The 24,205-nt window shown below is 62.8% G+C and overlaps 1 protein-coding gene across 1 annotated transcript in view; it reads left to right on the top strand.

Annotated features, from left to right (window-relative positions):
- The window catches only part of EEFSEC (eukaryotic elongation factor, selenocysteine-tRNA specific), a 150,967-nt gene that overhangs the window by 112,178 nt on the left and 14,584 nt on the right, over positions 1-24,205 (top strand). The window contains exons 5-6 of the mRNA XM_060023162.1: positions 9,982-10,638; positions 16,938-17,094. Coding sequence (XP_059879145.1) covers positions 9,982-10,638; positions 16,938-17,094 — 814 coding nt within the window. The remainder of the gene's footprint in view (positions 1-9,981; positions 10,639-16,937; positions 17,095-24,205) is intronic.

The raw sequence follows: 24,205 nt of genomic DNA, 5'->3' as shown, positions 1-24,205 counted from the left end.
CTCACGGCATAACAGCTGTCCTAAGTGGCACTTATATCTGCCCCACATGCTCCCAGGGTCAAGTGTAAGGCCTGCCTCGGAGCAGGTGCTACAAGAATGTGTTGAGTTAAACCCAGTTGAGGGAATGTGGGTGATGACTTTGAAAACGGGACTTGACGAATGCCCACGTGCGAGGTGAACAGGAAGGCACGTGGCCTGGCGCGCTTGTGGGAGCAGAGGGTGGAGGGTGCCGGGCCCAGGTGAGCGCTGGGAGAGCCCCTGCACTGACGCGGGAGGAGGCTGGGCCGGGCGCCAGAGGGATGACGCTGGACCCCTGGAGCCCCATGGGCTGAAGACCGGCGGCGTCTCGCCCGGGCTCTGTACAAGGCGGGTGGCCCGGCAGAAACATGGGGAAGGGGCCCTCTTGGGGAATCTGAGCGAGAAGTGAGGCCCAGTGGACGGGAAGATGCTCTGGGATTTGCCACTGACGGGCTGCAAGCCCTTGAAGGATGAGGATGGAGCCAGGGGCTGAGCTTGGGCCGCCGCGCCCCCCGAGGACCTGCGCTCCCCGGACCTCCGCGGATGTGGACACAGGCTGCTTACATTGCCACGACATCTGGGCCAGGGGTATGAGCCGCTCTACTGGTGACAACACTGAGGCTCAGAAACACTTACAGAACTCACCCCCAGCTCAGCGCGTGAGCAGAGGCGGCGCCCACCCAGGAGCGGGGCCCGGGGGGCGCGGCGGGGACGGGCCGAGGAGCCCAGCCCTTGGGACCTCGGGCCCCTTCTGTCCACCTGGGATCCAGGCCGCCCGGTTGGTTCTCCGAGGCCCAGGTGTGGCCGTGTTTGCTGCTCCGGCCACAGCTTCTCCGGGCTCAGCCCCGGGACAGAGCTGGCCCCCTTGGCGCACCTCCCAAGGATTCCTTACCCCCCAAAAAGCCCAAGAATGTCGTTAAAAACAATTAAAGCCCCAGTCGTATGGAGAACAGAAGAATCAGGCATTGGCGTAATTCAATTTAAAGTTTTATGGGATGACAAATACGTGGAGGGCGGCTGGGGGAGGAACGTAACGCTTCCTGGCAGGCCCCTTGTCACTTTTACGGTTTTTCATCGTTGCAGGACTGGGTGGTTAATAACCAGGGTTAGTTTGTGAGTTCGCGGTGGAGGGGTGGGGCCTTCGCTGGGCCGAGCGGTAGAAACTGAATCCGTCCCCTTCCTCCCCGGGTGCCCACCACATGGCAGGTATCGAGAGGGGGGCCGGCGGTGAGCAGAATGACCCAGCCTGCCCACGGGCCGCTGTCCGCCTGGCGTGGGAGCCCCCCAGAAGGGAGCCAGACGCGCGGGCACGTGGTGGGAATGACGATGAGGCCGTGAGGAGCACTGTCGGGGCTCCGGGACCCTAGGCAGGGACCTGGACTGGTGTGGGGCGTGACTGGGGAGGTGGGCAAGGTGCACGCTGGGCCCAGGGGTGACTGGCCACTGGAAACGCAGCCTGGCCGGGCGCTTGGGGCAGGGCGGGCCTCCCGGAGAAGATAGACACGTAGCCACGCAGAGCCCCACGCCATCTCTGACCCTGGAGCTCGGTCTATGGGTCCCCAGGCTTCTGAAGACCCTCCTCCTTCTCTTAGGGGGTGTTTCTCATTTCTACGCAGGGACGCCGGAGAGGAAGGTCTCCTCAGCTCTCCTCCTCCCCAGGGAGTAGTTGGCTTTAGTTAGGCCCCAGTGGGATGTTTGCGTGGAACAGAGCCCACCTCTGAGCAGCCAGCACCGTCCCCCAAGACAAGGCCGGGCGGGAGGAGAGTGGCCCGTGCTGCTAGGGCCCAGTTCCTGGCCCTGGTGCCCAGGGGGCAGTGGGCCCAGGAGCAGAGCCAGGACAGAGGGGCCTGGCCCGACCTCGTGCGGTGTGTCACCCTCCGGGAGCACACCCTGGAGGCCGCTGGGCCTGGCAGGGTCGCAGTGCAGAGGGGCTTTCACCACTCCGCCTTGGGGTGAAGTGGCGGCAGCAGGACCCCGAGGAGCTGCTGTCCTGGTGATCTGACGGCTGGGCAGCAGTTAAGGGGCCTGCGGTGCCGGTGCCGGGGCAGGTGCCGTCCGAGAGGAGGCCTTTCTCAGCACCGCTGGAAGGCTGCGAGCTGGCAGCTGGGAAGCCCTAGTGAGACTGAAGCTGTGCTCTGCACACCACAGTTTTCTGTCCCGACACCTGCTCGGGGACGCTCCGTGTGCGCGTGTGGGCTGACGCTACAGAAACGGCCACCGCAGCATCGTTCACAGCGGCCCACGTGTCCGTCAGTCAGGGCGCAGATAAATAAAAGGTGGTGTTTTCATGTAAAGAAGTACTATGCAGCAGCCAGAAAGAGTGACCTGGGTAGATTGTACGAACGGATAGCTCAGTGTCTACGTAAATATACAGACGTATATACAGAGATAGATCTGTGTACAGATATGTCTCCCGATATGAACAGATGTCGAAACCACGATACAGAGGAAGAAGACAAGTATTTGAATTAAACAGTAATAGGGCGCCGTTGTATAAAATAGCAATCGGTCCTATCCAGGGTGCACACGGGGCTGTAAATGTGTCCAGTGGGACACATGAGGACACAATGAAGGTGATTACTCCAGGTGAGGTGAGGCCGGGGACAGGACTGGGGCCTTCAACTGGACATCAAGACAAAGTACAAGTGACAGGCTCACAGAGGTCCATTCCAGTGGTGGGAACACAGGTAGTTACTTCATCACTTGACTCCCTGTACCTTTCTGAATGGTTGTCATTTCTCTAAAAAAATAAGCGGGTGGGAACCGAGTCCCCAGGGCCCATCTGCTCCCCACTCCTGCCGCCTCCACAGCTCACGCCGCTTCCTCCCCGAGCAGCATCCCGAGTTTGGCTTTTTTGTGCAAGATGCAATTAACGCATTAGGCGGGGGACGTCTTATCTGTGGCCGGCCCAGCTCAAAGAAGAGGGAGAAATGAGAGCAGCCAAATTGAAGTCTTATTAAACCAAATTGGTTGGGTCTGATGGAGCCAAACCTAGACGGGTCTTTAAAAGCTGATTTCATTTTTCCCTCCGGTCTGAACCTCTTTGAATTGAAGTAACTGATCCTGGTGTAAGCTTATTAGTGTCAACCTCGTGTGTTTCTTTTCCTCTCCAATTTACATTTTATTAAGTAATGATGAAGTTGCAAGGCCTCGACCCTCGCCTTTGGCACAGCCAGGAGCTTCCAGGCTCAATAATGGAACGAAAACGGATAATGGGGTCCAATCTCATTACAGCCAGTACCATTATTACAGAAATCTCTGCACATCAGAAAGACTGCTAAGCCCCCTTCTTTCTAGCATCTGTTGATGCTGGAGGATGTCCGGGGTCCCCAGACCTGCTGTTCCTTTGCAGGAGGCTGCAGTGGTGTTGGCCCATCCATTTCTTACCCTACAGAAGGAACGCTGCCAGAGAGCCCGCTCGTGGGGTGAACTGTACCGTGCACTCCGTGGTGGGGTCGATGCGTGTGATATGGTGTAAGAATAGGGGCTTTCAGGATGGGCAGATCCGGATGCGGTGGGCACGTGCCTTGCCCTCTGGGCCTCAGTTCCCTGGCCTGTAAACCGCGGTCACTGTTACCACCTGGACAGTTGTTGGGCGAACGGTAAGGACCAGCTTAGCACTTGGTGAGCATTCGGCAGATGTGTCTCTCCTCTGCCTTCTGTGTTGGCCGATGGTGAAATCGTGAGGTCTCCGTCCCGTGGCTGGGTCCCCGCTCTTGCACGCACACTGCTCTGGAGAGCCGAGACGGATGCCTGGTGAACCCCACCTCGGGTCACTTCTAGGCCGCTGTTCATTGGCCTCGGAAAGAGCCCCGGTCATCGTGAGCCCAGCGTCCTGCCAAGCGCTCCAGGTGCTGGAAACCACAGTGCAGGTGCTCGGAAGACACGTGTCAGGCCTGGGGGCACATGGGGCATTTGTTTGCTCTCCCACCTGGTCAGTCACAGACCTCCACGGAGGGCCTGTCCTGTGCTGGGGCCCTGCCACCCAGAGACAGGCGCCAAGGGTGGCCAGAGGGGGCGGAGCAGCTGAGAAATCAGGTCTGAAATTGTCCACTGCGCCTGGCCAGGGCAGGAGAGAGGGGCTGGGCGCCCTGCCTCTGCCCTCCCGGCTCCTTCCCTGGAACCGCCTTTCTGGGTTTGCGCCTGGGGGGTGAGGTGGGGGTGGGGGTGGGGGTGGGGGTGGGGCGGCATCCACCCCGCGGCCCCTGGCTCCGCCCAGCTCTGCAGGGTGGTGCGCTTTCTGCTCGGGTGGTCGGGAGACAGGCCGGGATGTCAGGCCTGCCCCGACGTCCCAGCACTTACTGTCCCAAGTCTCAGCCTGTTTGCTCTGTGACCTTGGAGACATCGAAAACCTTTCTTCATCCATAAAATTGAATGTGAAAATATTGACCTACCTCGTTGCGTTTTTATGAAGAATAACCGGCCCAGACGATGGTCAAACTCTTTGTGAATCAGAAAGGGCTGAACTGCTTAGCAAGCGCGAACTGGAGTTTGAAACATTGCTTGCCTGATGTATTCCTGCCTCCCTCCTCCTCGGGCCCAGCCTCCCTCCCCAGAAGTGCCTGGTGCCGGGGAGACGGGAAGAGGCCCTGCAGGCAGCCAGCCCTCGTGGGAGCCGAGCTCAGGGGGGCCGGCCTGCTGATCCCAAGCAGAAGGCCTTCCTGTCCCACTCGACGGCATCCCTCCCCCCGCCCCCCGCCTTCTCTGTTGTCACTGTTGGCGAGCCTCAGCCCTGCTTCTCCCCTGCTTGGAAGGCTTCTCACCCTGGGGGAGGTCTGGAACCTCTAACTGCCCATCCAGCCTCGGGGCCGGTCTTGCCCCCCACGCAGGTGTGGAGCTCCACGGGCCTTTGCGGATGTGTAGGGCCCAGGCCAGGACTGGAGCTCCCTGGGGCAGGGACGGTGCTGCATCTGTTTACACACATGTGTGGTGAGGTCTCCTATCTGTCAGGCGCTGTGCTGGGCACTAGAGATGTGAATGGGAAAAACAAAATAAAAACAAAGCCCCTGCCTCGTGGAGGCCACATCCCATACGGGAGAGAGAGTCAGTGAGCAGATAACGTAATATGTCGGGGGTGGAGAGCACTGTGAATAAAAGGGAACAAGCAGAAGAAGACAGAGGAATGGGGGCGGTGGTCCTGTCTCTTACTGGGTTGCAGGGTGGTGGGGGGGGGGGTCAAGGATGGATAAACATTTGAGCGGAGACAGGAAGGAAATGAGGGAATGAGAATTGTGGCTCTCTGGGGGAAGAGCATCCTGGTCAGAGGCCCTGGCAAGTGCAAAGGCCGTGGGGTAGGAGCCTGGCGTGTCTGGGGAGCAGGAAGGGTCATGTGACTGACATGACGTGGGTGGGGGCGGAGCAGTCGTAGCAAATAAAACCAGGGCAACAGCAGGGGCCGACTGTGAGGCCCAGTCGGAGTGCGGACGTGGGCTTTTACAGAGCGAGCTGGAAGGCAGGGAGGGTGCGGGGCACGACGACCCTCACAGTCAGGGGGGCCGGCGGTGGGGGGGCGGTGGGCGCAGCGGAGGGGCCCGGGTGCTGGGCCTGTGTGGGAGGTAGAGCCTCCTGGGTCTCCTGATGACGGGCACGGCGACGAGGGTCACACAGGGTCAGGGAACACGGAAGTGGTGCTTCCGAGGAGGACGGGGCTGCAGGGCAGTCCAGGAGGAACTTAGCACGTGTCTCCTCCGCGCAGCCTGCCCTCCCCTCGTGTGTCTCCCGACGCCTCCTGCCCTCTGAGCTCTCGGCTGCCCTCAGGCTGGATGCTGGACGTGCCCGTTACCCCGGCCTCCGCCGCCCATTCTGCTGCTGCAGAAAGAACCCGAGTATCCTCCTTGCTGGCTTCCCGCCTTCCTTTCCTGTTCCCTGCCCCCCCGCCCCCGCGCCACGCAGCCAAGTGGCCATCGGAGTGCGTCCTCCCTCTGCTCAGCCCCGGGCCACCACCGCCGGGACGTGTGTTGTCCTCATGGGGCAGGCGCTGGCCCCACTCCCCTGGCCACCTCTTTTCCTGCCCGCCTTGGGGCCTCGGGCCCGCTCCGCTCTTCCTCTGCCTGGAGCCCCTGCGGGTGGTCCCTTCTCCTCTATCTGGTCTCAGCTTCAGTGCCACCTCCTCAGGGAAGCCCTCCCTGACCACCCAGGAGTCATTAGGTCCCCAGTTAGTCCCCCTCACAGCACCTCCCCGTGGTCTTAGGATTCTGCCTTTATTAGCTGATGGTTTAATTAGCATCCCCTCACCTGCAAGCGGTCAGTTCCGTAAGGTCAAAACTGTGTCCGCCGCCCCTGGGCCGTTCCAGGGCCTGGGCCGGAGCTTGAGGGAAACTGGGTGACACGTGGTGAGTGGGCGTGTGGGTGGCGCCTCGGCCCCTCCACGTGGGTCTTAGTGAGGATTTGGTGAGGGAGTTGAGCAGGAGTGTCTCTCGAAGTTGCCTAGAAAATGACAGGAAAGCCTGTTGTTCCTGCCCTTAAGCTGGTGAAACTATCCACATCTCCTCGTTAGTGTCCTCAGTGGGATCTTGTGTTCCTGACGTGGATCCGGGGCAGCTTGGCGGCCGATGGCGTGGTGCCCCGCTGCCCGTCCCCGTCGATCTGTTTCCCAGCTTCCTGTCTGGGCCCTAAAATCTTGATTTGCACAGTTATTTGTCTTGCTGCTCTTCACGGCGCCCTCTTAGGGCATCTGTATTATTTCAGTCCTAAGAACGTGAGCTCCGTGGGGAAGAGAACATGCTTTGAATGGCGCCTGCTTGACCCTGGGCCTGGGGGCCGGGGGGACCATCGGGTGGCACGAGGCCTTGGCCACCCTCAGGGGAGGCCCGTGAACACGCGGGCCCCGCTCAGGCCCCTGCGGGTCTGGACTCCGAGCTCCTGCTCTGCCAGCTGTGCTCTCACCATGAGGGGCGCGTCTCTTCTCCCTCCTGAGGGGCTGCCATGGACCGGCTCTGTCAGCAGCCCTCCGTGCCAGGCGCTGGGGGTGCAGCAGCAGGTGGAGCCTGGCCCTGCCTTCAGGGTCTAGGAGGAGAGACAGACACATTTGATGGACAGAAATGGAGAAGTCAGACAGTGCCGAACGGTGTAGAAGACGTGTATCCACTGGGCGGACACATCCACTGGGTGGACGTGCACTGGTGCTCAGTTTACCTGGCGGAGGCAAGCGCTCACTCTCCTGTGACCCAGCAGCTCTCGTCCAGGCCTGGGTCCTGCAGCCTTGTCCCCACACCTGCACCCTCAGGACTCCTGCATAGGAGGGGACCCGTCACACCACACCCAGCAGAAAACTGGAGACGACCCAGGGGCTCGTGGTTGGGAGACTGGACAGGGGCCTGTGTGCACCGTGAGATGCACGGTGTCACGACAGGTGAGCTGCAGGTGCAGGCAGCACGGGCACCAACTCCCAAGTTCAGAATCTCACAAAACAAAGCAAGTTATCGACTAGACACATGTACTGCATATGTGGTAAATCTCTACACAATTATAGACACGTATCAATAAAAAGAAAAGACATGTTACACGCCAAATTCAAGAGAGCAGTTCCCTCCGGCTGGGGGGCAGGCAGGAGAGCTGGCTGGGGGAGGAGCACGTGGCGAGACAGCCGTTGATGGTAATGTTTTGGTTTGTATTGTAATTTAAGTCAGTAAATGCACGGAGGCAGGGACTGACAGAGCTGTCAGCCAGCAGTGACCACAGAGAAAGTCAGGTTCAGAGTCAGCCGAGGAGAACAACCAGCTCTGTCCAGAGCGGGCAGGGAGGAGGTGCGTGGGGAGCTGGGGTTTAGGGATGGATGGGAATTTGCCAGGTGGAGGTAGTCCCAGGGAGAGGAGCCTCAGGGGCAAAGCTCAGAGGCGTGTCTGCGGGGGTGGGGGGGGGGAAACGTCAAGCCTCCGGGCCGGGCCGGGGCTTAAGCGTTGCGAAGAGCTGTCCAGTGGGCCGTGGGGCGGGAGGTTCCAGGGAAGGCCGCTTGCGCTCGCGGGGGAGCCAGGCCAGCAGGAGTCCTGGTGGGGCAGCAGAGGGGGTGCCCTGGGTGGTGGCACCGATCCCCTGTGGAATTTCAGTTGGTCAAAGGGGCTTCCTCATCACGACAGTTCCACCCACAAGGTTTGAAAGTCACGCTGTAGGAGATGGGAACCCTTGTAGAGGCTGGTGCCGAGGAATTGCTTCATCAGACGTGTTAGGGAGCTGGCCTGGAGGGGCTCCGGGGTTGAGGGCCAGGGGACAGCTCCCGGCTCGGGGGGAGGAGGCATGACTGGGTCCTGCCTCGCTGGGCAGACGCTTAGTGTAAGATAATGTTCTCCGGTTACTCTGAGGTGCGTTCCTGAAAAGCTTAGTTTCCCGTTGCCCCTGTGGACCGTTTCAGAGATGTTTTATGTTTCTCTTTGATTGATCTTGCCTGTGGCTTTTGACACTGTGCTTCTCACTTTCTCTGCCCCCTGACCTCCTGGTCAGGTCGTTAATGGTCTTTAAACAAACACGTAAGTATCAGGCTCTCCAGGAAAGGACTGGGCTCCTGCGGCTCATGTCAGCACAGCACCCCCTTTATGGGGAGAGAACGGGGGCTCCGCACGCCCGACTTCATAGGTGGGGTGCTCGCGACCTGAAGGTCAGAGCTGGACTGGGCTCCTGCGGCTCATGTCAGCACAGCACCCCCTTTATGGGGAGAGAACGGGGGCTCTGCACGCCCGACCTCGTAGGCGGGGTGCTCGCGACCTGAAGGTCAGAGCTGTCTTTGGTGTGATGATTTTTGACGGCAGGTTTTCGGAAATCGATTTCACGTTTCTCTGCTGCGCTAACCAGGGGTCCCAGCACAGATTTGATCTTATCACTGCGACGTGGATCTTGGCGTAGACGTTTGTTCATTTTGTGAACGTTTGTTGGGGCCTTTTCTGTGTCTGTTCCTGATTTAGCAACCGTGGGTGCAGAAATGTGCTGGTGTGCCGGTCGGTGTGATGGTTTGGAAACAGATCGGGCGCTCCTTTGCCATCGCTCCTGGTGACGTCCGGCCTGCTCCCCCGACTGCAGGGCCTCCCCCCACCCCCGCCTTTGCACCTGCGGGTCCCCCCATTTAGAGTGGACTTTCTCTGGCCTCCGCACAGCCGGTTCTTACGATGGGGTCTCGACTCAGACATGGGCTCCGCAGAGATCTCCCTGGCCTCTGACGGCAAAGAGCCCGACTCTCCCCACCCCCGGGCCGCCTCCAGCGTCGCCATGTGTCGTTTCCTCTGGAGCGTCTCATGAACAGTATACAGATTATGGTGGTATTACTTACATGTATCTATACACAGAAATGTTATGTGTCAGTTTTATTTATATTAATATAAATTTTGTTACTATTAATATATTTGTAATGTTGTTGCTGTTTCTGGACGCTAAGCTCTTTGAAGATGTAGCTGGCTCTGTCCCACTCCCGGAACAGCGCCTGCCACCCAGCAGCCCCAGGGGACCACGTGTCTGGTCAATGAAGAGCCGCCCTGCCCTGGAGAAGCCCGCCGGCTGGCAGCGGGCAGGCCCAGAGCAGACAGTGACAGCACAGCAGGCGGTGTGGGCCAGGAGGGGCTGGGGCAGCGCTGAGGAGAGGCAGCAAGTCCTGCCCACGGGGGTCTGGGCAGACTTTCCAGAGCAGGGGTGTTTGTCCTGGGCTTTCCAGGCAGCCGGGCATGGCTTGGCAGGCGTGGGGCTGGCAGGGAAGCAAACCTAAACAGAGGGCTGGGGAAGAAAGCGTGGGATGGGGCCTGGGGGTGGAGCAGCAGAGGGGACCCCGGTGGTGCTGGATGGGCTGCAGTGACCGCTGCCTGTGTCCCGGCCTGGGTGCCCTGTGAGCCTGGCGCCGCGTTTGCAGGGTGGAGCCTGCTCCGTGCAAGGGGCGTGCGACCGGGTGCCGGTGAGTGTTGGTAGCGCCGGGACGGGGGCTTCTCCAGCTGGAGCCCCCCAGCCTTGAGGCTCGGCCTCAGCGCTCCCTCTCTTCCTCCCGACCAGGTGGTGAGGAAGGTGAAGTCCATGCAGATGTTCCACACACCCGTCACCTTTGCTGTGCAGGGGGACCGGCTGGGCATCTGTGTCACCCAGTTCGACCCCAAGCTGCTGGAGCGTGGCCTGGTGTGCGCCCCCGAGTCTCTGCACACGGTCCATGCAGCCCTCGTGTCCGTGGAGAAGATCCCGTATTTCCGGGGATCCCTGCAGACCAAGGCCAAGTTCCACATCACCGTGGGCCACGAGACGGTCATGGGCCGGGTGATGTTCTTCAGCCCTGCCCCCGACGGCTTCGACCACGAGCCCGTGCTGGACTCCTTCGACTTCTCCCAGGAGTACCTCTTCCAGGAGCAGTACCTGTGCCCGGGCTCAGTGCCGGCCGAGACGGACGGTGGGGAGGCCGACAGGAGGGTGGGCCAGGCGTCCGAAGGCCGCTGCCCCCGGCAGCAGTGGGCCCTCGTGGAGTTCGAGAAGCCCGTCACCTGCCCGCGGCTGTGCCTGGTGATTGGCTCCAGGCTGGACGCGGACATCCACGCCAACACGTGCCGGCTGGCCTTCCACGGCGTCCTGCTGCACGGGCTGGAAGATAAGAACTACGCCGAGAGCGCCCTGCCCAGGCTGCGAGTATACAAGCTGAAGCACAAGCACGGCATCGTGGAGCGGGTAAGCAGCCTCCCCCTCCCTCCCGCCCACCGCCCTGCCGGGTCTGACAGCCAGGACGGCCTCGGAGACCTGGCTCCGGCGCCTGTGGTCTCCAGACAGGGAGCCAGGCGGGAGTGGCCTGCGTCCTCTCCGCCAGTTAGAGCCAGGCTGACACGCAGGCGGGGCCCATGAACCCGCCCGGCCCGCCTGGTCAGTGCAGGTGGTTCCTTGGGCGCCCCCCGACCCCCTCATCTGTGCCTGCAGCCCTGCATAGGAGCCCATGCCTACCAGGCCACAGGTGAATGGGTGGACGAACACGCAGGCCTCACTGTGTCCCTGTGGCGCATGCTCGTGGGGGTCAGGCATGGCAGTGGTGGTCCTGGGACTCGACTGGGTTCCGCTGACTCAGGGCAGCAGTGCTGAGACCCCAGTGTCGGGGAGCCCAGGTTCGTGTGGGGTCTGCCTGGAGGCTCCCAGCAGGCTATGGTTCTGATCCTCGTGCAGCAGAGGAGGGTCACCCCTCCTGGTCCAGCCCTGAGTCAGTGCGGGCGCCGGGTGACAGGAGGAGGTGTCCAGGGCCTGACAGTGGGTGTGCCGGGTTTTCCATCGCTCACGCCCTCTGGTCTCGCCCCTCCCCTGGGCCCCCGGGTGTTCCCCTCCCACCCCACCCCTCCCTTCTCAGGATCCTCCCTGGCTGCTCAGGCCCTGCGCCCCTTCCTCTGCAGCCCCATGGGGAGATGAGAAGACGCCCTTCCTTACCCACTCGCAGGTCCAGATGCAGGATCCTCAGCCCCGTGGGCTTGGGCATAGCCCTACGGCCCAGCCAGCAGAGCCAGGGCTCCTGTGTTGCCTCATGCACACCCTGGAGCTGGTGCACACGGCTGCCCCCGCTAAGTTGCTCACTCTGTGGGCCCCTGTTTCCTCATTTGTAAAAATCACATGGACGTGGGACTTCCCTGGTGGCGCAGTGGTTAAGAATCCGCCTGCCAGTGCAGGGGACACGGGTCCGAGCCCTGGTCTGGGAAGATCCCACACGCCGCAGAGCGACTAAGCCCACGAGCCACGACTACTGAACCCACGTGCCGCAACTACTGAGCCCGCGAGCCACAACTACTGAAGCCCGCACACCTAGAGCCCGTGCTCCGCAACAAGAGAAGCCACGACAATGAGAAGCCCGCGCACCGCAACAAAGAGTAGCCCCCGCTCGCCGCAACTAGAGAAAGCCTGCGCTCAGCAACGAAGACCCAACACAAACAAAAATCAATCATTCAATCACATGGACGGAGGTGGGCAAATGAGGGCTCATACCTGGGATAGTAAATGCCCTGCACCGCCCCACGCCTCCGACTGCTGCCACAGCCCGGGCCCAGCAGCCCCACCGCCCCCTGGCCACGGCAGCTTGCGTAGTTCCACCCACATCACTAGAAAACAAAGGTGTTGTGCCAACTCCCACTCACTCACCTCTCCAGGCCACCGGGATGAGGACGGCACTGCGCCCTCACGCGCATGGTGGGCCCAAGGCCTGGTGGGCACAGGCAGGCCGGCGGGCTGGGCGGGGGCTGCCAGGGGACCCAGGCGGGGGCAAGCAGAGGACTGGGCATGGCAGGTCTCCCGCAGAGGCCACAGGGACCCAGTGTGCATGGGCTCCAGGCCCGCTGGACGGGCCCCTGCAGGCCAGGCGTTGGGTGAGTCTCTTCCCCTCAGTTTCCTTGCTGGAAAAATGGGGGCCGTGCTCCCCACTTCTCAGGGCGGTAGAAGGAGGGGAGGCCGCTGTGTGTGAAGTGCTAGCGCAGAGCGCCGGGCTCGGTGCTGTTCACTTGGACTTCCCTCGCGGCGCGGCGGCCCGGGCTACCAGACGGCTGCACCTTTCTCTCCCCCGTGGTGGGGTCAGGCCGGGCGTGCCGGCCACCCTGGGCCTGGCATCCACTGGCGCCGGACAGGGAAGGCCTGAGGGCATGGCCAGAGGAGCCTGTGGCCTCTGCCCAACCAAGGGTAAACACGCAGACGCCACCAGGAGCGCTGGCCGGCTTTGAAGTCTGAAGCGGCACTGCCTGCCGGCTCCCAGCTCTCCCCGCTCCACTGCTGATGGCTTGTTAGACGTGCCCGGGGCACCAGGTGCGGGCCGGCCTGCGACTGCCTCTGGTCAGCACGGGTTCCTCGCCATCCGGCAGGCTAGGCCCCCCAACTCCTGGAGGAAGCAATGCTGCGGTCCAGCCAGCCGCTCGGCCAGCTCTGCTGCCCCCTGCCCCCCACTCCGCTCCCAGGCTGCTCAAGGAACAGAGGTTCTTCCTGCAGCAGAGGCCGAGCGGGCCCTCGCCTGGGGAAATCCGATGGCTGCCCACGTGTGCTGACCCAAACCCAGGCCTCTCTCCTGCCGTCTAAACAGCGTCTGATAGCCAAGACTCTCCCTCAGCTGCCGAAATGCTTATTGGCCCCCCTTTGAAAATTGCCTTTTTGTTGCTGTATAGATGCAGGGTCAAGGCAGCTGGACACGGTGGAAAGAGCTGGCTCTGGATCTGATGTACTGAGCAGGTGCTGCTGCCTCGGCCCGGCCGCAGACCAGTCACACCCCTCCCCCACCCCCGGAACCCGTCGCTTCTTTAACGGAGTTGGTGGGGAGCTGACGCGACCACGCGTGCAAGGGCCTGGCGTGAAGCGAGCGCCCAGCAAAGAGTTAGCCTCCCTTTCTCTCCAGGAGAACGCAGCTGCCTCTGGGGACGGTGCCTTTGTACCTCCTCGTCAGCACGGGCAGGGACTCTGCCTGCGTTGGTGCCTGGTGACGGGAACAGAAAGAGGGAGGGAGGCTCCGTGCGTCGGGGTCGTGGGCCGCCAGGCTCGTCACTGCCAGGCCGGGTGCCCGTTCGGTGCTGGGCAGGCCCAGTTTTGAGGAAGACGGCCTGGTCGGCCTGGGAGCGGGCGTGGCACAGTCCCCCTCGGGTGACGCCCAGAGCCTGGCCGCCCGAGGCCTCCCCGCCTGGGCCTGTGGAACTCGCTTGACCAAGTGAAACAACTTGAAGGCTAATGTCCGTTCCTGGGTTTGCCCCAGGAGATAACAAGGGGTGGATCGTTGCCCCCCAGTGTACTTGGGCATCAGACACGCCTCGCCCTGCGCTGGGGGAGGAAGAGATGCAGTCTTGGCCCCTGGTTTCTGAGGCCGGGCATCGTCGTCCAGGGGCCTGGGAGTTGTCGTTCCCGGTGACTCCGAGGGCCCATTCGCGGCACAGGTCTCCCCCGCTCCCGTCCTCCGAGGGTTGGCTAACTCGCTCTCGAGGTTCTGGGTGGGCTAGAGGAGCCCCCGCCGCAGGTACTGCTTCTGTCATTCTCCCAGCTTCATATTCTGGTCATCGAGGTTCTGGCCGCTGGGCAGTTGTCCTGCTACCAGGTTCAGGTGTTCTTGCCAGCACCAACACCCTTCATCCTAGCAACAGCCTTTTCCAGAGGAAGGAACTGAGGTTCAGAGAAGCCCCATGCCCCGGACTGCAGAGCTGGAGGAGATGGACCAGGGCCCCAGCCTTGCCAACCCTCTCTGCTCGGGGCTCCGCTTCACGGCCAGCCGCCCCTGTCTCCTTGCTGCCGCTTCTCCAGTCTGAATTAGAATAGTCGCTCCAGAACTTGGGCAGTTCCCAAGCCTCATCACGGCAGCCGGCCCTGAGAGAGACACACACGTGTAATGACATAATTACATGCGCCGCCAGCCAAGTCCCCGCTCAGAGGCCGGGGACAGAGGGGACTCGCCTGGTGTGGAGGTGAGGGCCCGGGCTCTGTGAGCGGCAGTGACTGCTCTTGGGGAGCTCGGCCTCCAGCCACCAAAGGCCAAGAGACGAAGCGGATAGCTCACGCAGACGGTGCACGTTTCCCTGGGAGCTGTGGCTGTAACCGTGTGGCGGCTCAGCGTCGCTCCCGGGGAGCTGCCGCCCGCAGGTTCCACGCACGTTGCCTTTGGCTCCTCGTCACGGCGGTGGGTTCAGAAGGAAAAGCCTCTGGCTAGTCTCAGAAGGTCTTTCCTGGTTGGATGTGCTGGTGTGTCTGATCTCTGAGGTCCCTGCCTCGGCTGGAAGCGTCATCTGGAGAGGAGCTCAGCCCTCAGGGGCACGCACGTTCCAGAGACGGAGGGGCTGAGGTTCACCATTTCCCGCAGCCCGGACAGATGCCGCCTCTGGTCTTCCTGCAGCACTGCAGAGGCCTCCCCTCTGACCAGCGTCATGAAATGAGGGCTCCTGCCGCAGCCGTTTGCTGAGCCCCTCTCACGGCCCCACCCCCTGTAACTACTGGAGGGGTGTATTCTGGGGGCGCAGAAATGTGCACCTGCCACTCCCGCCAGTCCGGAACGCTCCTGCGGGGACATTGCAAAGGCCTGGCCGGCTGGGGTTCGAGTTTCCACTGTGCCCCTGGCTCTGGCATTCGTGACCCGCTCAGATCTCATCCCTGAGCGCAGCTCTGACCTCTGCAAAGTGGCCGTGGAAATCCCTTGCAGACAAGGGCTCTGCGAGGGCTCAGTGTGACCCACTGGTGCCTCAGTCCGCACAGGCTGGGGTCTCCGAGGGGCTGGGGGTCGGGGGTCTCCGAGGGCTCTCCTCCCAGCGACAGGCAGTCTCAGCGGCCAGGCTGACCTCGGGACCAGCCTCTGGCTGTGGGGAACGTGGAATGCCTGGTTCAGAACCATTGGGTCGGTTCAGCCAAAGTCCTGGCACCTGCCGGACCAGGCTGGGCTCCTGACGAGGCTGGGACAGAGTTCCACGTGCAGGCCGTCCTGGGGGGGGTGGGTACGGATGGGGATCCTGCGAAAGCGATGGGGCCACCCTGCACCATTGGGGCTGGTGACGTCTGCTCGCCTCGACTCCCCTGTGCTGAGGTCGGAGGAGCTGCCTCCGCTCAGTTCACCCTGCGGCCTTGCCGGATGCCCTGCAGCGGCAGCGGGGACGCCCGCAGACGGTGCGGTGCGGAGGGCCGAGCCGGGTCCGGCCACGAGGGGAGCCCTGTGAGTCTGGAGGACAAGGAGGAGGTCTCGTGTGGGGACGAGACTGAATTACAAAGGGCTGTGCAAGTGGGAACGATGATTCTTATCATTGCCCGTATCCGATTCATCCATCACTGGGGAGAGGAGGAATGCACGTACCTTTCATCTAGCGCTATGAATCAAACAGGATAGGATATGTTTTTCCAAAAGGTTTTGAGGGTAAATGGGACAGTTTCTGCTTTTCAAAACAATCCATCCATTTGGCCCTTGGCCGGATCGTGGCATCTTGGGCAGAAGCAAGATGTTTCTGAGCCTGGCCCCCGGGGGCCCCCAGGAGCAGGTCCCACCACTGGCAGTACGTCCGGCCTCCACGTGGGTGCCCGAGCTGCTGCCTGGTCGGACTCCATGCAGCTGCCCCAGGCCGGCGCACGGGGCCGGGAGGGCAGGAGGAAGCCTCCCCAGTCTCTCCCGTGGCCCCCTAGTGGGACCCGGCATTCTGAGGCCTGGTAGAGCTGGTCTTTACACATGCGTGTGCACACACGCCCCCTCCCCTTCTCTCTGCACAGAGGCCTGGCACCTTCCTGGCACAGGCCCTGGAGAGGAGCCTGGCAGGTCCAGGGAGGCCTGCGCCTGAGCCGCCAGAGGCCAGGGCTGGCGGGACTCACGCATCGCCTGCCCCGAGCTCAAGCCCTTGGGAGAAGGTTCCAGAGGAACACAGCTCGGGGCGAAGCCAGGGCTGCCCCAGGCCAGCTTCCTCACACACACGTGTGCCTCCACTCAGCCTGGGCCTCCACGTGGACAGCCGCGAGCCAGGGGAAACGGGGCTCCAGCAGGGAGAGCCGTGGGGGCACTGCGGAGGTGGGGCTGCGGTCTGCAGGGAGGGGGGCCCTAGGCTGGGACACACGTGCGTGTGGCGGGCGGGACGGCAGAGGCCGGGTTCTTAGAGCCTCCTCGGTGCGGGGGATGCTGGAGAGAGGGTGGGCACCATCCCCTCAGCCTGCAGTGCCGTGAAGGCTTTCCTGAGGAGCGCTGCCAGCTTGGGGACAGGTGGGCGGGCAGCCGTGCAGAGGCGGGCAGCTGCGGACTCTCGTCACCTCTGCCTGTGGACTCTGTGGCCGTGGACGGGCAGTGCCTCCCCCTCCCATCTGTCAGGTGGGAAGTGCCACGTGGACGAGCCGAGCGCGTCCAGCCAACCAAGTGCCCACAGCCGGCCTGGTGCAGCCCAGGCCCATCTGGTGTCCGTGGGGGGGAGTGGCAAGCGGGCCCGGGCACCACCCGTGACACAGGCGGACCGCCTGGGCAGTGTGGCAGCCCAGCCTTTCCCAGGCACTAACGCTCTCTCCGGGGCTGGGTGTGGGCGCAGGTGATGGACGACTACAGTGTGATCGGCCGCTCGCTGTTCAAGAAGGAGACCAACATCCAGCTCTTCGTGGGGCTCAAGGTGCAGCTGTCCACCGGGGAGCTGGGGGTCATTGCCAGCGCCTTCGGCCAGAGTGGCAAGTTCAAGGTCCACATCCCTGGTGAGTGTGGTCGTTTTTTTCTGCTCACGGGAGCCGTGCAGGGGAGGTGGAGACGGCGCCCAAACGCTGGCCCTCGGCTCAGGGTCTAGGCCCGCCCATGCCAGCACTGCGGGCTCAGCCCGCGTGGCATCATGGCTTCTGGTCCCGCCACCTGTGGCTGGAAAGCCATTGTGCGTCCTGGGGGAGCCTGGTGTGGACCCGGCATCTGGTCCGACCGCCCACTGCACCACCCCGTGACCTGTGCATGGACGGGACAGTGGTGCTCAAACAGGCGTTTCCGAGGGACACGCTTGGTGAGGGAGACCACCAGGGCTGGCACGCGGCCCCGGAGCCAGAGCGTTGCCCAGGACGTGCGTTGCCACCTCCTTTCCTGCCTCCCGCTCGGTTTGAGGTGGGACTTGTCTACGGTGGGGTCGAAGTGCGCGTCTGCTGCTGGGACAGAGCACCCAGGTGTCCTGAGCTCCACCCCTGTCACTCCTCGCAGCCCAGCTTCCTGAGGTCCCGCTGGCCAGGTGTGGTGGCCGTGGTCAGGGCAGAGCGAACCCGTGTAGGAGGTGTGGACTGTGAGCTGAGCACGAGGAGAGGGCCGTGGACGGCCGGGGGATCCCAGGAAGAGGGACAGCTGAGTAGGGCCTGGCCACGGGGGGCGGGGGGCCCGCAGAGAGGGAGACGCGGAGGCCCTGAGGACGGGGCGGGGGACGGAGTGGGGGGCCTGCAGAGCCCCGGGGCAGGCGAGGACGGGCCCGAGGGGTGCTTCCGTTAGCGGATCCGTGGGGTGCACACGCGTGCCTTCACACCCGCACGTGGCTATGCTGCTTGGAGCTGCGGGACTAGGGGATGGGAAGCTGCGGGTGGGCTGCATCTGGTGGGCCTGGGGCCTCGGAGCACGGCTTCTCCGGCGGACTCTCCGCGTGGGGTGGTGCCCGCCCGGCTGGGAAGCAGGGTCCTCTCCTGAGAGCCTGGCCCAGCTGTTGCCTCGTGAGACCCCCTCTGGCCCTCGCGAGGGAGGGCGGCGGTCAGCAGAGGCCCGCTTCCTGCGGCCCGGGCTGTGGGACTGTGCCCTGAGGTCTCTACCGAGGCGGGAGCCCCGTCACGGATGAGGGACCCCGGGCAGGCAGGGGTACCCGTGGGAGTCCAGCACAACACCGGGCTTCAGGCTCCCATCCTGTCCTCCCCACTGTCCCTCGGCCACTCCTGCTCGGCGCTTCAGCCAAACTGGGCCCCAGGGAACACGTGCAGGCCCGTGTCCAGACCTCAGTCCCCAGGGCCCCAGCCTGCACATGTGGGGCCCTCTGAGCACTGGGGGGTGAGAGCCAAGCTGCCTGAGGGGAGAGGCCCACCCCGGGCGCCCGCCCACCAGGCCTCAGGGCCCTGCTGGTCCACACAGAGGGACGGAGGGCGGCGTCCGTGTCCTCTCCCGGGGTGGACGGCATCACGCCGACCTTGCCCTGCTCCCCTTGCTCTAGCCCGAGGCAGACTCAGAGTTGGGCGTCCCAGAGCAGGAACGTGGGAGGAGGCGTGTTTGGGGCCCTGGGTTCTGGGGTGGGGCAGGGGCCGTGGTGACGCTGCTTCGGGCAACTCAAGTTCACATTCCTGCCGTAGGTCAGGGTTGCCTGTTAATAGGTCTGCTTCCTGTTTGTGGCTCTTAAGCTTCTTATTAAATATAACTGGTCAGATTCCTTCATCCCACCCACTCCCACTCCCGCCCTCCCCGCCCTCCACCGACGCTGCTTGTCTTTTCCTGCCATCCCTCCCCTAAAGGATTACTTTTAACCTTTTGGGAGTGCTAATTGTGAAAGAATCTTCAGTAAACCGGATGTCCGGCGCCAGGTGGCGCAGCGGCGGGACTTTTGGCCCAGGTTGGGGACGAGCCAGGTCGGGAGCCCGGGGTTTGGGGGCTGCACACTTGTCGGCCCCCGGAGCAGGGGGCGTCTGGGGGCCCGCAGACCGTGGACGGGGCGGCGTTCAGTGTGGCGTACGGGCCTCCCGCTGGCTCTGCAGGACAGCTGGCCAGAACGGCGACTGAGGAGCCCTCTGGGTGTCCTCCCCTGCCCCACCCGCAGGCCCAGGTGCACTGGGGCCTCTCATCTCGGAGGCAAGGCCCACAGGGCCAAGCCGGGGTGTCAGAGGCCGGTGGCAGGCGGTAGGGAGTGGGGGCAGCGTGGTAAACAGGGACCACTGCTCGGGCCTCGCTGCTCCCATGCGATGGGACGCAGGCCCAGGAATCAGACTTCGTCTGGTTCAATTTTTATGGAAAATTTCCTGATTGAAAACTGAAACTGTCTGAACTAAACGAACCCTGCCTTTGGGCTGGGTTTGGCCGTGGTGCCTTGTGACTCCTGCTTGGATTTCTGGAAGGACGCTTGGGCCTCGGGGTCAGGAGTCCAAGCCGAGCCGTAATACGGGGGCAGTGTCTTATGGAGCCGTCACTGCTGGCTTCCGAGACAAGGGTCCTGACCCTCGAAACCAGATGGGCTAGAGGGACGACCCCATCCTGACGCCCAGGGAGCCTTCCCGGAAAGTCCTCAAGGTTGGAAGGCCCCCACGTTCACACAACTGCTCCTTCAAAAGGGTTCTCTCCGTTTGTAAGCCCCGGGGGCCGGAAGCCCTACGAGACGAGTTGGGGGCCCACCGGGCAGCACTGCTGGTTCTCGAGGGTGGTGGGAGGATGTTGCTGGGCAGGGACGGCTCCTCCGGACAGACCTGCCCCTGTCCCGGCACCGCACCGCTGGCGTCGGGTGGCCCTCGGCCGCTGCCTCTGAGCGACCCAGAGTGCCTGCACTGTGCGGCCAGCGCCCCGAAGGGTGTGAGCAAACTAAGCGGGGGCAGGGGGTGGCGTGGAGACGCGGCAGGGGCCGCTCGGGGAGCGGGGCCTGGGGGTCCACCAGAAGCAGGTCTCGAGTAAGAGGCTGACTTCATTTGGTTCGCGATTTTAAACGACCCCCTGGAGAACGGTTTAAGGAAGGCTGGAGGGGAAGCGGGACAGCAGAAGTCTGCTGCAGTGCACAAGTGACTGTGAGGTCTGTGTCGTGTGCGTCGGAAGCCCAGGAAGGCTTCCCGGAGGAGGGGACAGTCAGTCAGAATCCTGCCCCATCCGTGGACCGCCTCAGGCCAAGCACGAGGAGGAGGCCACGCTCCAGGCCTGAGCGTGTGGGCGTGTTTGGGAAGCACAGCAGGAGCAGTGGGAAGGGCCGCAAGCGGGGGCTGCGGAGGGCATGAGGGCCGGGCCTGGGTCACCGAGTCGGGAGCCAGCGTGGTCCTGAGCTTCCCCACGGGGCGGAGCACAGCCTCAGCTCTCAGTGCCCCCACCGGGTGTCACCACACCGTTCTCACGGTGTCCCTGAGGACATGCGCAGCTCTGCACAGCAGACGGGCAGCTCTCTGGTCTGGGCTGCTCGGGGTCCTGCCGGCCCTGCACCGGCCCTAGCCTGGGTCCCGACACCCACAAGGAGAGCCCCGTCCTGTCTCCACAGGTCCAGCTCAGAGACACCATGAGACTGCAGCACCCCCGGGCCGGCGCTGGCCAGGCGTCCAGGGCTCGGGACCAGGTGTTCGCTTGTGTCCCCGTCGCATGTCTTAGGGAGGGAGACTGAGCCTTGGGAACAAGACCCGTAGACAAGCTTAGCAGCGCGGCTGGAGCCCTGCCCACCACCGCCTGGCCTCGTACCCGCTTGGTCCAGCGTGCGGCGAAGCAGTGCTTTGGGCAGACGCCCTGCCCTGTACCTCGCGGCATCGGGAGCACGAGGGCCGGCCCCCGCGGGAGGTGGCCGCAGCCCAGGCGAGCTCTGGAGGAGGTGGGAGTTGGAGCTGGGCCGCTATGGCTCCTCTCAGGCTTCGCACCTGGTCCCGTCTCCAGCTCGGCTGCAGCAGGCCGGGGTGGACAGCCGTGCAAACAAGATCCGGGGAAGCTGTCCGTGGTTTGTTTATTTATTTATTTATATTTGGCTGCGTTGGGTTTTCGTTGCTATGCCCGGGCTTTTCTCTAGTTGCAGTGAGCGGGGGCTACTCTTCGTTGCGGTGCGCAGGCATCTCACCACAGTGGCTTCTCTCGTTGTGGAGCACGGGCTCTAGGCGTGCAGGCTCAGTAGTTGTGGCGCACAGGCTTAGTTGCTCCGCGGCATGTGGGATCTTCCTGGACCAGGGCTCGAACCCGTGTCCCCTGCATTGGTAGGATTCTTAACCACTGCGCCACCAGGGAAGTCCCTGTGGTTTATCTTTAAGAAAGAGGAGTTTAAGCAACAGCCGCTGTCCGGGTGGTGGACAGTGGTCCCTGGATGTGGTCGCTCAGCTGGGGACCCTGCGGGCCGCGCCACCTCCCCACAGGCCTCCCATGTTCCGAGCCCGCCCAGGAGGGCAGCTCACTGCGTTCAGAGCCTCCATTTCCCTCTGGTGAAATGGGGGTAGTCGTCCAGTTGCGAGGGGCTGTGAGGATCAGGCCAGTGCACAGAGCCACCCTGATGGCCTGCCGTGTGTGCGCCCACGGGCTGCGGGCCGAGGCCACCAGGTCCTGCGGTCGGCCACACTCAGCTCCACACAGCACAGCCACGATAGAATCAGGTCGGGCCCCGTATCTGGCCTCCGTTGGTCCAGGCCCTTGATGCGCTGCCTCTTCCTCCTGCTGCAGCCCTCGCCCCGCTTCCCTGAAGGGTACGCGGAGGCTCAGAGGATCTGGACGCCTGGCCCAGCAGACCCTGGAGTCCCCATATGGAAGTGGGTGCTTCTCATGGGCGCTGCTCCACTGAGAGGCTTCTGGAAACCCAGTGAGGAGGGAAAGTGTAAACTCGTCTTGGTGCCAAAGGGAGGGGCCACAAGGAGTCCTGGTTGTGGGTATTGTCGTGTTCCCATAAATAGGCCTTTGGACAACGGGCATTTGGGCTGCATGTTCCCTCTGAGGTTTAAAATGAAACTGGTTTTCTTTTCCTGTAAAATGTGTGGTCCCCACACACATCCCCAGCCACCCAGTCTGGTTTCCCCGGCGCTCCCAGGAGTGCCCTGCAGAGCCCTTCCCTGGAGGAGGACTCGGGGTGAGGAGGACACCCTGCATCTGGTGGTAGTGTCCCCTGGAAGAGCCCCAGTTTCCCCGCGTGGGGGACGTGGGTGAGAGCAGGTGAAGGCAGCCGCAGCTGACGTTCAAAGTCATCTTTGAAAAGAATCAGAACACCAAGTTGTACATGCCATGTCCTCTCAACCACGTAAAAAGAAGCTTTGCAGAGAAAAGAAAGAAGAAACCAGGTGAAAACATTAACGATGGGACTGTGGGAGACTTTTTCCCTTTTTAGTTTTCTCTTGACACGCAGATTTCATTGAATGAGCCTGGTGCGTCCACAGCTCTGGGCCAAAGGCATGGAGACTCCCCCGCCCTACTCAGATCCCGGGTGCCAGGCCCCGGCTGGGTCCTAAATCCAAGCCCAGACCCAGGGCCCGCCTTTAGCCGCCCTCAGCTGCCCTCAGCCGCCCTCAGCTGCTCTGTCCCCTGGCGGGCCAACTGTATCACGGGGGCAGACCCCCCCAGGCCACCACCATCTGACAGACCGTGGGAGGGAGTCTAGGCTTGGAGGCCTTCGCCGGGCCTGAAAGGACGGGTCACCCTGAGCCCCAAGGCCAGGGCCCGTGTTGGGCCCACGCCCCCCATCCAAGGACTGGCACCGTCCAAGGAAGGCAGGTGGGCTGCACCCCAGCCGGCGGGCGGTTCAGAGGGGAGCGAGGGAGCTCAGTGAGAGGCCGGGGAGGGGCTGGCCGGGCTCGCTGCAGGCCGCGAGCACTGAGGGGGTTTGGGCAGAGGAGGCCGGGATCTGAGGCATGTGTAGACGGTGGTCCGGGGAGGCTGCAAACCCCCCGTGGAGCCCCGGAGAGTTCACAGCGGGCTCCGGAGAGCAGGCGGGGCGGGAGCCTCGGGCTGCCCTCTGTCCCCAGCCCCGGGCCGGCTGCCACCCAGCTGCGGGCCGGCTCACTCCGACGGCTGCCTTCTGCCTGGACAGCCCGGCCCACTTCAGCCCCACGGGGGCCTGAAGCCGGCTCTGTCGGGGCAGCGACCCTGAGGTGAGGGGACCCTCCCCAGGCGGTCAATGGCCTCCCCCTAGGTCCTGTCACCGGCTGTCCACGGAGACTCCGGAAAGCAGCTTGGTTGGGAGAAAAGCGGGTTGGAGAGAGTTGAGGGGTGAAAGTCGAGGTTTCAGAAAATCTCTATAAAATGAAAACAGACCATCCGTCTCTCTCACTGGCGTCTCACCCGACAGTGGCCCTTGTGGCTTTCACCCCACCCCGTCCGTGGGTAAGCAGCTCTGAAACCCAGTGCAGAGCCAGCTCCGGCTGCCAGCCACCCACCGCTGCCTCTCCTGGAAGCCAGCCTGATGGAGGGGGACCTTCGCCAAGCGCAGGGAGCACTTGGGGTGTCTTTTCTCCCCCAAAAGAATGGCCAACCCTCCTCCCCTTTGGCCATTGAAGCATTTCAAAGCAATTGTAAAAATTATATGAACCCCATCGAAGAACTGTTACAACAATGTTTATACCCAGTATTTGAAACAAAGACAATGATATTATAAATAATTGTAGATGATGAAGATAGGCAAGAAAAAATAACATCATTAAAAGAATTTTACAAGACGGACCGTTCACCAAGACGGATGGAGTAACACAATACGTTAAAAATATCTGCAATTAACATAAACACGGCACAGTGTACAGAAACCATCTGCCGAGCAGCCGCACCCTGGGCGTGGTCCCTCGTCACCCACATGGGCCGTGCCAGGGCCTCCCCGTGGCCCCGGCGAGGGCAGGGCCCCCAGGAAGAGGCCATTGGCGTGTGCCTAGCGGGCCTGGGACCTAGTTCCAGCACGAGGAACCGGGGGCTGAGGAGTATCCTCCTTCCCTGCCCTGACCCCGGCTGAGGTCCGCCCGTCCGCGTCCCCACGGCGCTCACTGCTTCTCCATCACGGCTCTCAGACACCGTGCTGTTTCCCGGGGGTCCCAGCGGGGAGTCTCCGCAAGTCTCTGGCCTGTCTCGGGCGGCGTTGCGGTGGCAGCACCTAGGGCCACACGACAGCTCTCACCCTATCCCCGGTGGGTCCCCTGTGCCTCTTTCTCTTTCTTTTAATCAGTATTTGATTTTGTT

This window comes from Delphinus delphis, chromosome 10 (assembly GCF_949987515.2).
Source record: "Delphinus delphis chromosome 10, mDelDel1.2, whole genome shotgun sequence".
In the NCBI taxonomy this organism is placed as follows: domain Eukaryota; kingdom Metazoa; phylum Chordata; class Mammalia; order Artiodactyla; family Delphinidae; genus Delphinus; species Delphinus delphis.
This window is presented reverse-complemented; position numbering and strand designations above follow the sequence as displayed.